Genomic DNA, 13,059 nt, shown 5'->3' with positions numbered 1-13,059 from the left:
TTTCTTGTAGGCATCAGAATGTTGGGTTCTGTCTCTGTATCCATTTTGCCACTCTGTGTCTCTTCAATGGTGAATTGAGACCGTTGACATTGAGAGAGAGTGTGGTTATGGGGTTTTGTGTCATGTTTCTGTGCGGGTGTGTTGTGGTTGTAGAGTTTGTCTTGTCTTATAGTAGCCCCTTTAGTCCTTGTTTTAGGTTTGGTTTTGAGTCTATGAAGTTCCTGAGCTGCTGTTTATCTAGAAAATAGTGTAGCTTTCCATCTATTTGGAGTGAGAGTTTAGCCGGATAGAGTATTCTTGGTGAAGCATTCATTTCAGTGAGTTTTTTGACTATATCCGCCACTGTCTTCAGGCTTGTAGGGTTTCCTCTGAGAGGTCTGCTGTGAATCTCAGGGGTGCTCCTTTGTATGTGATTTCCTTTTTTGCCCTTGCTGCTTGCAGTATCGTGTCTCTATCGGCAGCATCGATCATTCTAACTATAATATGTCTTGGGGTGTTTCTATTGGGGTCTCTTTTAGCTGGCACCCTTCGGGCTTCTTGAATCTGGATGGCTGTATTATGGAGCTCTGGGAATTTTTTGGCAATAATTTGTTTCAGCATGTTTTTTTCATTGGGATTGTTTCCTTGAGCTTCTGGTAGTCCAATGATTCTAATGTTGTTTCTTCTGGAATCATCTCGTAGGACTCTGATTCGCTCTTGAGCTATTTTGAGGTCTCTTGCCATTGTTTGCTGTTGTCTGTTGGCTTGGTGCAGCTGATCTTCCAAGTCACTGATTCTTTCCTCAGCTGTGGTCGTTCTATTTTTGAGGGCAGTGAGTGAGGTTTTGACTTCATCTATGGAATCTGTGATGCGTGCCATTTCTGTGCGTAGCTTTCCAATTTTGGCTCTCATTTCTTGCCGTATTTTGTCAATTGTGCGATCGATTGTTTCTTTCATGTCCTCTTTCAGTTTAGCGGATATGTGTGTGACTGTTTCATTGAGTTGATTGAACATCTTGATGACTTCATATCTGAATTCCTTGTCAGAGAGGTCCCTAAGGTGGCTAGCACCTACTAAGGCTTCTAGACGTATTTCTTCATGGTCTTCCTGTGGTGGGGATTTGCGTTGTTTCCTCATGTTGTTGTGTATGTGGAGGGGTAATATTTGTTGGTTTGAGTGGATTACCTACGGCCGCATTAGCGGCCGCCCACCGAAAGTTAGGCCACGCCCACTTTTTAAAGCCACGTCCACCCCTGAAGTGGCCATGCCTCACGGATACCTGTTTTTTGTCCAGGAAGTAAAGACTGGGTGGGGGACAAGGGAGCAGCTCTGATGGGCGGCCGGACCAAAGGGACAGGCAGAGAGACGAAGATCCCCCTTTCCTCCCAGCGTCGGGGGGGGGGGTGGCCTGCAGACCCCCACAAGAACTTCTACCTAAGCAAATTCTAAGGAGAGAAGGGGCTGTGCTCTGAGTCGTGGCTGACCTTGACACCCTCTGTCTGAATTCTTTCTGTCTGAGCCTCCTGTTCCTCCCAAGGAAAGGTATGCAAGAGGGGGATTCAAGGGCCCGGACACTCAGATGCTGCTGCCCTGCCTTCCCTGCAGATATTCTACAGGAAATCCTGCACAAGGAACAGGAGTTGCTCCTACCAGGAATCCTGAGAGATGAGGAGCAGGAGGAAGAAGAGAAGGAAGAAGAGTACTTAGCAATCAACAGGCATTGTGATGAGAGAGACTCGCTGATCTCTACCAGCTCTAGGGACTCCCAAGACTCAGCCCTGTCCCTTGTCTCCTCTCAGGTGGCAGGGGCTTCCCTGCCTCGCCAGTTGCTTACCTCCTTTGTCTCAGGTCTCTCAGATGGCCTGGACAGTGGCTATGTGGAGGACAGTGAGGAACTCCCCTGTGAGGGGTCCTGGAAGCCAGACAGTCAGGAATGCCAGAGTCACCACAGGTCTGGGCAGAAGCGCAACAGGATCTATCAACTCTTCAAGAGCACCAGCCAGCTGGTGCTGCGGAGGGACTCTCGGAGCCTGGAGGGCAGCTCAGATACAGCCCAGTTTCTTCTCCGGGTGGAAAGATTCTCCAGCCCCCTGGACAGCCCAGCACTGTTCCCTCCCAAGGCCCAGCGCTCCTTCTCCTTGCCCCAGCCTCAGCTCAGGACCCAGCTGCCCAGATGGCTCCTGGCCCCTGCCTCAGGCCACCAGCGCCGGCGCCCATTCCTGAGTGGAGATGAGGATCCCAAGGCTTCCACACTTCGTGTTGTGGTCTTTGGCTCTGATAGAATTTCAGGGAAGGTGGCTCGGGCTTACAGCAACCTGCGGTAAGAGCTGAAATGGGGGCATTGCTTCTGCTGTAAGTGGGGGAGTAGGTCTTTGGGGCTTGAGACTTGGGGCCCAGAAGGAACTCCCTTCCCACCCTCCTCTGCTAGGCGATTGGAGAAAAGATGCCCACTGCTCACACGCTTCTTCAAGCTCCAGTTCTTCTATATTCCTGTGAAACGGAGCCCAGACACAAGCCCAAGAACCTGCCCTGATCCTCCATGCCAGATGCCCCCAACCCTTGCAGACTCCCCAAGGCACTCCAGCCCTGAGGTAGGTCCCCAGCCTGTACAAAAAGGGGTGGGGCCTCAAAGCAGGCATGTGTGGAGTTCATTTATGGGGAGGATACAGCTAGAAGTTACCCATGGGAATGGCCTGTGTTAATGGGGTACCCCTTCCTGCTTGGCCTTTGCTCCCAGGAATGGTTCCGCCCTATACTTCAAGAGGTATTTTGTGTCACTAAAGGCAGAGAGAAGTTGCGCTTTGGCTTCAGGTGCCACTCGCGTCTAAGGAACTCTTCCTGCAGGTTCCCTGCGGACTGGGAGTGACTTTTGTCCTTTGTTCCAGGAGCTGAGCACTGCCCCATGGGTGGAAAGTACCAATGACATCTCCTACTACCTCGGCATGCTTGACCCATGGTATGAACGCAATGTTCTAGGCCTCATGCACTTGCCTCCAGAAGTCCTTTGTCAGGTGAGTGCTCCCAGGGAGGAGAGAGAGGCTCACTGCCTGGTCACAATGTCACTTAGAACTAGGACTGATTTGGGGGATCCAGCTTGACATTTCCATGGAGAACCAGGGCTCCCTTGAGGAAAAGCTTAGAAGATGGGTGGAAAGCCTGAACTCAGGAACTTAAAAGCCAGAGGGGCAAGGGATGGGTCACAACATTGACAAGAAGGGACCTCAGAAGTGTTCAGAGAACCTTGGGCTTCAGCCCTGACACTCAGCTCCCAGCTTTGTCCAGCACAGCTATACCTCCCTTGTGATCCACAGTCCAGGTGAGGGAGAGTTACAGAGGCTGGACTGTGGGCCCTGACCATGCCCATCTCATCATCACCACCTTGCTCTGTCTGCCTTTCGTGTGTGTGGCCTGTATTCTATTTCTCTCATTCTCTGTTCTACCTGTCCCTTTGTTCCTCTGTCCCCTACCCCCAGCAGTCCCTCAAGGCTGAGTCTCGGTCCCTGGAAGGCTCTGCTACCCAGTTGCCCATCCTGGCAGACATGTTGCTCTACTACTTCCGCTTTGCTGCCCGGCCCGTGCTGCTGCAGGTCTATCAGACAGAGGTAAGGCTACCCCCATTGCCTCTTCCCCACATTCTTTGGCCATCTTCCTTCAGGTCCTAGCTTGAGTCCACAGGGCCTGCAGTCAGCAGCCCTGTGCTGGGAAGGGCCTGGTGGATACTTTGGAAAGGGTCACACTGATACCCAGATTCTTACTCTCTCCAGCTGACCTTTGTCTCTGGGGAGAAAACAACAGAAATCTTTATCCACTCCCTGGAGCTGGGGCACTCTGCTGCCACGCGTGCCATCAAGGCTTCTGGTCAGTGTCACCCATGTCCAGGTAGAAATCTGTGGGAGGGTGGGAGATGGGCTCAGAGACACCAGGAGGTGGGCCAGGGGTTGAAGGCAGGACCAGGGGACAGGAGCTGGGAAATAGTGGGTTTAGAGACACCAGAAAGGGGGGCCTAGAGAAAGCATGAGAGGCTCTTAAAGTGAGGAGTGAAGAGTTCATGTTTGGCACAGGTCGTGGCTGCAAGCGGCTGGGCATCGATGGTGACCGGGAGGCCATCCCTCTAACACTACAGATTATTTACAGCAAGGTAAGAATGATGCTGGGGCCATTGCCCTCCAGAATCTGCACCTGATCTTCCTCCCTGGACTGTGGGCCCTGACCACAGCAAGGGACTCAGATTTTCCTGGGCCTCTTGCTAAGCAGACCACCTGGCTCTGGGAGATACAGTGAGAAGGGATCAGGAAAGGAGCAGACCCCATTCCTGCTCTGCCTCCAAAGCCGCCCTCTCCTTTCCCCCCACCTGCTCCTCACTGTCAGTTTCCAGGATTGTGAGGGCTTGAGAGTGAGGCCTGGGTGGGGCTCCCAGAGTCCCAGAGAAGATCTAAGGAGAAGGTGAGGATGGGGTTTAAGGATATTTTGGGGCCTGGTTGAGTGTATGGGAGATAGGACCAGTGTGAAGAGTAGTTGTGAGATGAAGTGGGAGGGGGTTGCACCTGAGCACACCAAGGAGCATGAAACTCTGAGCATGTCATACCCCAGGGCTCAGGTCATAGAAAAGACTTGACTCAGAGATGGAGTGTCCTCCTGCATTCCTGCTTTCTGACATTGAAAAGGTACTCATTTAGTACTACGTATGCATGTCAGATTTTGTGCTTGACATGGGGAAATAGCAGCAAACAGAGAAGGCTAGGCCCTCCCTTTGACTTTCCTGGAGGAAGGAGACAGACAAGAAAACAGGAGGCATAAATGGCTAACATGATGGCAGAGAGGAATTTGCTAAACATCTACAGTGTTCCAGACATTATTCTAGGCCCATTTGAGGCCACAAGAGTGAACAAGTATTTATAGTCTAGAGGAGATGGCATACATTGATTATTTGACCCTACAAGATGCATATTTACAGCAGTTACAAACCAATGAAAGAAAGGAATTTATGGCCATAAATAAGGGCAGTATTTAATCCAGTCAAGAAAATTAAGGAAGGCTTTCTAAAGAAGGGGACTAAAGTCAATCTTGAAAAGAAAGCCAGGCCACGTTTAAGCTGAATTCTGCAGGTGGTGACTGGCATGGGCAAAGGTGCTGTGGCAGGAGAGAATTTGGGTAAAGGACACTTAAATAAGACAAAAAGGAGAGGAGAGAGAGAGTGAGTGGAAACATGATGCTAAGGTGAATCTAAATAAACGAACAGGACCAGAAAACCAAAGCCTTGAGTGTGTTAAGAGAAATTTTGTCCTTTCTCTAAGGGAGGCCTACTGAACAGATGTTTGGATGTGGCTGGTAATGTGTAACAAACTGAATTTTCATTCTAGAAGCTCCATCTGGTAGCTTTGCATAAAACACATAAGAGAAGTGGATGTGGGGAAGTCAGTCAGGAGGCTGTGGTGGATAGCCTGCACTAGGATGCTGGTAGAGGAGAAGATGGGAAGAAATGGGAGAAGTGTGTAAATGATGTGAGTAGATATGAGTAGTAGCACAGTGACATCCAAACCCCTAGTCCAGTATTACAATTTTTTCGGAAGAAGCTCATGTCTGTGGGGGAAGATCATGAATTTGGGATATGATGAATGTGAGATGGCCTTAGGAGGGAGAAGAAGAAAGTTAGAATAGGTAGTTGGATGGGAGATGGCTGAGCCTAAACTCAGAAGTGAAACACAGATACGTATGTATAGGCACAATGGGAAAAGGGCACAGGCAAAGTTCCCTGAAGGAGGAAAAATAGAAAACAAAGCAAAGGGTCTAAGAGAAGGTTCTGAGTCTTGTGCCATGTAACAGCAGGCAGAAAGAGGTCATTGCATGAAACAGAGTGGTCCCACACAGACAGATGGGGTTGGGGAGAACCATGGTTCACCACCTTGGACACACAGGTGAGGGATGTATTGAGCAGAGTCAAATACTCTTGAGATACTCTTGTGTTTAGTAACATGGAGGTTATCACTGAAAGGGACATTTGGATCAGGTATCAGAGAAGGAGGTTCAGGTATAACTCTGCCAATAATTACGTGGGCCTATCTCTTTTATGCTCTAGGTTTAACAAGAGATTAGCAAGACCGCCTCTTGTTCTCAAGTGCTCTACAACCTGTTTACAAGGCTGACACATACACCAAGCCAGTGACCCATGGGTTTTCTGGGAAGTCATTTAAGATCTATGTACAGGTCAAAAGGCTATTGATGTAGAAACAAGAAGAGCTGGATAAGTCAGAGAGTCCTGGGGTGGGCTGACTATGGGCAGGTCCCTGTTGCTGGAGGGTAAATTGTTACTTTGAAAGCAAGGCAGAAGGTGCTGGCACCTCCAGGCTTAAAGGTTCTGGCTTTGCATTATCAGGGAGCCGTTAGTGGAAGAAGTCGCTGGAGCAACATGGAGAAAGTCTGTACCTCTGTCAACCTCAACAAGGCCTGCAGGAAACAGGAGGAACTAGGTGACTGGGGTGGACAGCGAAGATGGGTGGGTATTGTCTAGAAGAAATTCTGAGCTTGGCCTAAGTGCTACTGCCCTTCAGATTCCAGCATGGAGGTCCTGATGCTAAACCTGACAGAAGTAGTGAAAAGGCAGAACCCCAAATCCAAGAAGGGCTTTAACCAGGTAAGCTCTGCCTTCTTGTAGCCATTCTCTCAAGAAACTTACTAGGTGTGTGTGTGTGTGTGTGTGTGTGTGTGTGTGTGAGAGAGAGAGAGAGAGAGAGAGAGAGAGAGAGAGAGAGAGAGAGAGAGACAGAGGAAGAGAGAAAGAGGAATCTCTGAAAGGCCCAGTTAGGTATGTAGGTGGGGAAAAGAGTCAGGATTAGAGGTGTGGCTTGGAGATGGACAAATGTGGAATGCTGTGGGGTGTTAGGAAAGAAAGGATATAGATTGTAGGAAGGTTCTATAGTAGGCATAAGGAAAGACTTGAGACTGTGTTGGGGAATCCCAGCCTCTCATGATATGGGCTCTGATCAGCATGGTTCCTCCTGGGAGCCACTTGCTTCTTCTAACTCAGGAATGGGAAGTTTGTGAAGGGGTAAGTGCCTGATGGAGGCCGCAGGACTTCTCCCGTGGGTTGGACTTCTCCCCCATTAGCTCTGGAAAACTGTCAGACAAGCTCCCATTCCTATTGCTAAAACCTGGGTAGGCAATTCACAGGTGAGGAACTGCTGTGCCAAGGCCTGCAGGCGCTGACCTGGACACTCCTTACAGATTAGCACATCACAGATCAAAGTGGACAAAGTGCAAATTATTGGATCCAACAGCTGCCCCTTTGCTGTGTGTTTGGACCAGGATGAAAGGAAGATTCTTCAGAGTGTGGTCAGGTAGGAAAGAGAGGGGTTCTCAGCTCTGTTTTAGCCAAATGGGATCCCAGAAAAGGGGCAAATTTCTATGCACCCCCCTGAAGCAGCAAGAGGAATGGGGATTACATTTACTCCCACCTGCCCCACAGGTGTGATGTCTCACCCTGCTACAAACCAGAGAAGAGCGACTTCTGCCACTCATCTCAGAAGCCCACCGACCTCTCATCCCAAGCTTCACCAGACATCTGCTCCCTTCTCTGCCTCCCCATCATGACTTTCAGTGGAGCACTACCCTAGAGTGCCCTGTGCCAGCCCCCACACGGCCTCCTGCACCCCCACCTGAGCCCCTTCCTGAGGGACAGCTGAGAAGCTCTCACTCCCTGTGTCTCCACTGAATGGTGCTTGGTTGGAGTACCTGGCTCACAAGTTTGGTGCCTGATTGGGTAAAAATTGTGGTATTAGCTTTCCGACTGGCAGGATGGAGTGCTGAGAAGTTGGGAGCAAATATAGAGAAAGATGGTAGGATGGAGGAAAGGGCTTGGTCTAGATTTTGGACTGCTGAAGTTGGGAGAGTAACCATAGATGCAGACAATTGTGTCCTGCCCTGAACCCTTCCCTCTTCCTTCTCCTGATAGGGCTTCTAGGGGTCCATGAAATCCCAGCCCTGAACCAAGTAAAGTGGATAAAGCTGGCCATTCCTGGTCTGACCAGGCCTCCCCCATCTTATTCATTTGTACTTGTTCCAGAGTAACTCCAGAGAGTAATCTGACTTCCATATTGTCAACTGATATTGTCCTGCAGTATCTGGTGATTTGAGTACACAGAGCTGATGCCAATACAGTCTATGACTGATGGTCGAGAGATGCAGACCACAAACTGATGACACTGTAGATAAATTAAAATAGGAAATTTCAATTAAAATTAAAAATTAATACACAATTAAAATGGAATTTATTATTATTATTATTATCAAATAAACTATGTAATTATCTATAGTTATTTCACTGAATGACAATTAATTGAATGACAATTAATTTGACACTTAATAGCAAAAATTAGATTCATGGTGGGGGGATTTGTTGTTTTTATTTTGACTTTCTACTCTATAGGAGATATATCTGGGGCCCGATGCGGTCAGTCCTGGTTCAATCTCAGGCAGCACATTGTTTCCTGAGCACCACCAAGTGTGACCCCTAAATACAGAGCCAGGAGTATCCCAGCAATCACTAACAGGTGTGGCTCAATCCTCCCCCCCCCATAAAAATAAAATAAATTTGCACTAAAGTTTTCCTTGAGAGTGTTCAATTTAAGCCTCATCATACTCATTGACTCACAAATTAATCTAGGCCAGATAACTCAGCAGTTGTTATCAACCACCTATGTTAAGAAATGTAAGCTCTTTCATACAGCTGTTGTTTATAAACCAAAGTCCAGGGAGGCAACAGTCTGAGGTTATCATTGCTAATGAGAATGCAGAGGCTCTGGATCTGGGGCTCTCTCTGGACTTGATGCTGAAAAAGGTCAAGAACAGGAAATGAATGATGATGGAAATTCCTTGTGACTTGCAAACAATAGGGAGCAAGAGGCTTCCAGGACAACCACTGAGGATAGAGGAAGAAGGAACCAGGGGGTGCTCTCTGCATCAGCCAACTCTTGCCAATAATAAGTATACCTAACAGTAAGTTAAAACTGTGATCATCTGTGCCTATATGCATCTTCTGGACATCTAATTATCACCTAGATAAAATTATCTAGGTGAGTCTCAGAATACCTTGGCTTCAAGCTATAATTTAGCTTCAAGTAAGATCTGGGTATCTTATAGTCACCTTAGACCAGAATCAAGCACAAGAAAGTTAAGCAGAGACATGTGACATCTCTAGGACCTGGAACCAGAACAATATTCAGTTGGACAACTTGACTGAAAATTATCAACCCACAGATTAAATCAGCTCAGCAAATTTTGCAAGATAAAAACTAAATCACATAGAATTTCTTTTTATTTTTACCTCTGATTTTTTTTCAAACTCCCATAACCTCAATTAAATGAGAAAAAAACATAAGACAAACTCAAATAGTGGGCATATTATTTATACTGACAAGGAACATTAACTATATAAACACAGAAATGCTGAAAGCAAAGAATGAAAAAAACACAATGCAAACCTAACCCCTCAAAACTGGTGTTGTTATACTAATATTAAAGATTTCAAGAAAAAAGTTACATAATATATAGAGGAACTTTTAAGAAGATTAAGGGTCAGTAAGCAAAAGTCAGAGTGGATCAAACACCTTGAGATATGACCAGAAACAACAAATTATATTGAGGAAAGTATAGGCAGAACACTCCAAGATTTCGACCTCAAAGGCATCTTCAATGACCATTGGCAAAGGAACAGAAACAAAAATAAACAAATGGGGCTCCATAAAATTAAAGAGTTTCAGCATGACAAAAGAAACATGGGCTAAAGCTAAAAGACAGCAACCTGAATGGAAAAATATTCACATTCAACACATCAGATAAATGTTGGTATTCAGGGGCTGGAGAGAGAGCACAGCGGTTAGGGCGTTTGCCTTGCGTGTGACCGACCTGGGTTCGATTCCTAGCATCCCATATGGTCCCCTGAGCACCGCCAGGGATAATTCCTGAGTGCAGAGCCAGGAGTAACCCCTGTACATCGCGTGGTGTGACCCAAAAAGCAAACAAACAAAAAAAACAAAACAAGTGTTGATATTCATAATGGGCTGGAGCAATAGCACAGCGGGTAGGGCGTTTGCCTTGCACGCAGCCAACATGGCTGACCTGGTTCGATTCCTCCGCCCCTCTCGGAGAGCCCGGCAAGCTACCGAGAGTATCTCGCCCGCATGGCAAAGCCTGGCAAGCTACCCGTGACCATATTCGATATGCCAAACACAGTAACAAGTCTCACAATGTTACTGGGCCCACTCGAGCAAATCGATGAACAACGGGAGGACAGTGACAGTGACAGTGATATTCATAATATATAAAGTACTCAAAAATTGACAAAAATAATCCTGTAAAAATTGGTGGAGGAAATGAACAAGCACTTCTTGAGGAAGACAGGTGTATGGTCTGAACTAATAGGTACAAGAAAAAATGCTCATCATCACTTATCAAAATCCAAATGAAGATGACAATGAGATAACATCTCACATCAGTGATAATGGCACATATCAAAAATACTGGTAGCAATCTGTGTTGTTTTGGATATGTCGAAAAGGAATTTTCATACACTACTAGTGGGAATGTTGTCTGGTTCAATCCCTGTGGAAAACAGTATGGGGAATTCTCAGTAAACTTAGAATTGAGCTGCCTTATGATCCAGCAATTCCCCTTTTGTGTATACACCACCTCCAGAAGAAAAAAATTCATTCATAAACACATATGCACACGCTATTCATTGAGGCACTTAGTATAAAAGCTAATTCATGGAGCAAGATGGCAGCCGCTTCGGAGCTTTTTGGAAAGCCAGTTATGAGCCGGTGGTGAAGGGGCAACTGAAACCTCATGGGAAGGGGGGAATTTCCAGCTCATCCTTCACGCCCTACCGAGGTCACGGGATGCCCCCCACAAGCAGCTTTCCTGCACAGCAATGGCTCCAGAAGCACAAGGACTTAATACAGAGCCCGGCAACTTGCGGCAGAAAAGTGAATGCACTATGCATTAATCCACGGCACTATGCCTCCAGAACCACAGAAACCAATCTCATAATTTTCTGGCTCTCGGCAGAAATACTTCCAGGCTTAATAAGTAAAATATCAGAAACCCAAAATCACACGACTGCGATAGCGGCCCCGTGACATCGTTTGGTTCTTGTAACCAGCTGTAGAAAACAAATTATTTCACAATGCCTTTTCAGCAGGTCTGATTTTGGGGTGTAAACTATAAACAATAATGGTGCATCTTTTGTCGAAACAATGAATCTAATCAAAGTAGATAGAGTGCTAATTAGAATTCATCTGCCTCACAGGCATTGGGAGGAGTGGGAGGGGTGTATATTGGGGTTCTTGGTGGTGAAAAATAAGTACTGGTGAAGGGAAATGTGTTTGATCACTGCATGACTGAGACTTAAACCTGAAAGCTTTGTAACTTTTCCCACAGTGATTCAATAAATTCATTCATTCATTCATTCATTCATCATCCTGTTATTCGTGGATTGCCTCGAGCAGGCCCCAGTAACGTCTCTTTCATCCTAGCCCTGAGATTATATTCAGGGCTCTTTAGGAGAATGAGACCCATCATTGTTACTGGTATTTGGCATATTTGGTACGTCACGGGGAGTTTGCCAGACTCTGCCCTGTGGGCAGGCTACATTCGATAGCCTGCAAGTTTGTCCAAAGTAAATAAATAAATTCAATAAATAAATAAATAAATAAATAAAGCTAATTCATGGGCTAGAGCGATAGCACAGCAGTAGGGCGTTTGCCTTGCACGCAGCCAACATGGCCGACCCGAGTTCGATTCCTCCGCCCCTCTCAGAGATCCCGGCAAGCTAGGGAGAGTATCTCGCCTGCACGGCAAAGCCTGGCAAGCTCCCCGTGACGTATTTGATATGCCAAACACAGTAACAAGAAGTCTCATGATGGAGACGTTACTGGGCCCACTTGAGCAAATCGATGAACAATGGGAGGACTGTGACCGAATTCATGGAATCAGCCTACATTTCCCATGACAGATGAATGAATTATGAAGATGTGGCATATATACACAATGAAATACTATCAACTACAAGGAATGATGAAATCATGCAATTTGCTCTAAATTTGATGAAACCAGAAGATATCATGTTGAGTAAAGTAAGCCAGAATAAGAATATAATCATTTATCTGTGGTATATAGAATAATAGGGTGATGGAATGCAATGTTTTAAAGAGGGGAATGCCTAGATCATCTTTGATTCAAGAGTATAGGGAAGAAAAAGACAGCAGGAAAGAAATCAAGGGAGAGGGAAGGAGATGAGAAAGGGAAGTAATGAAGACATAGGGGTCAGGGACCTCAGATATATATATATATATGTATATATACATATATGTCTTAGATATATATCTACACATACACACATATATATAATGTGGGGAAGTGATATAGCTATATACTCAAAGCACACAGTCAACAACACTGAAAATACAAAAGCGTAACTACAGTCACCAAACTTTATAATGTGTCTGTCAATGTGCAGGCTGGGGAGGCAAGAGGGAACGTAGAAACACTGATGGAGGGAAGCTGACATGGTGGTGGAATTCCTTGTTCCAACTAAATGGAAAATAATGGCAAATAGACAAAAGAGTGATCAGAAAATAAATCAGTAAAAGCTAATTTGTGATTGTTATATCATTTTAATCTGTAAATCATCACGATCACGACCACCCTGTTGTTCGTCGATTGCCTCGAGCAGGTGCCAGTAACGTCTTCTTCGTCCTAGCCCTGAGATTTTTTTTTTTTAAAGTGCCATATTCAAGGCTTTTTCAGGGTTAGGAGAATGAGACCCATCATTGTTACTGGTATTTGGCATATTGGGTATACCACGGGGAGTTTGCCAGACTCTGCCGTGTGGGCATGTTACATTTGGTAGCCTGCCAGTTTGACCAAATTAGGAATGAGATGATAAGATGTCGCGCGGCCGGGAGCTGAGTGTGATGATCTCTGGATCCTGGCCGTTGTTGGAGTTACACGGCAGTTGGTGGGTGTAACTGCCAGTAACTCTGGCAGGTCCAGTCCCAAACTGTGCAGGCTTGGAGATCTCAGCCC

General features: G+C 46.4%; 1 protein-coding gene across 1 annotated transcript in view; it reads left to right on the top strand.

Annotated features, from left to right (window-relative positions):
- The window catches only part of LOC130024369 (phosphoinositide 3-kinase regulatory subunit 5-like), a 65,985-nt gene extending 57,502 nt beyond the window's left edge, over positions 1-8,483 (top strand). The window contains exons 11-20 of the mRNA XM_056115093.1: positions 1,585-2,299; positions 2,408-2,570; positions 2,865-2,990; positions 3,453-3,581; positions 3,744-3,837; positions 4,041-4,117; positions 6,353-6,446; positions 6,528-6,610; positions 7,201-7,313; positions 7,442-8,483. Of these exons, the coding sequence (XP_055971068.1) occupies positions 1,585-2,299; positions 2,408-2,570; positions 2,865-2,990; positions 3,453-3,581; positions 3,744-3,837; positions 4,041-4,117; positions 6,353-6,446; positions 6,528-6,610; positions 7,201-7,313; positions 7,442-7,589 (1,742 nt within the window). The 3' untranslated portion in view covers positions 7,590-8,483. The remainder of the gene's footprint in view (positions 1-1,584; positions 2,300-2,407; positions 2,571-2,864; positions 2,991-3,452; positions 3,582-3,743; positions 3,838-4,040; positions 4,118-6,352; positions 6,447-6,527; positions 6,611-7,200; positions 7,314-7,441) is intronic.
- The last annotated feature ends 4,576 nt before the right edge of the window (positions 8,484-13,059 follow it).

The sequence above is a fragment of the Sorex fumeus genome, unplaced genomic scaffold (genome assembly GCF_029834395.1).
Source record: "Sorex fumeus unplaced genomic scaffold, SorFum_2.1 ptg000028l, whole genome shotgun sequence".
Lineage (NCBI taxonomy): Eukaryota > Metazoa > Chordata > Mammalia > Eulipotyphla > Soricidae > Sorex > Sorex fumeus.
Note: the sequence above shows the minus strand (reverse complement) of the source record. Positions and strands in the feature narration are given on the sequence as shown.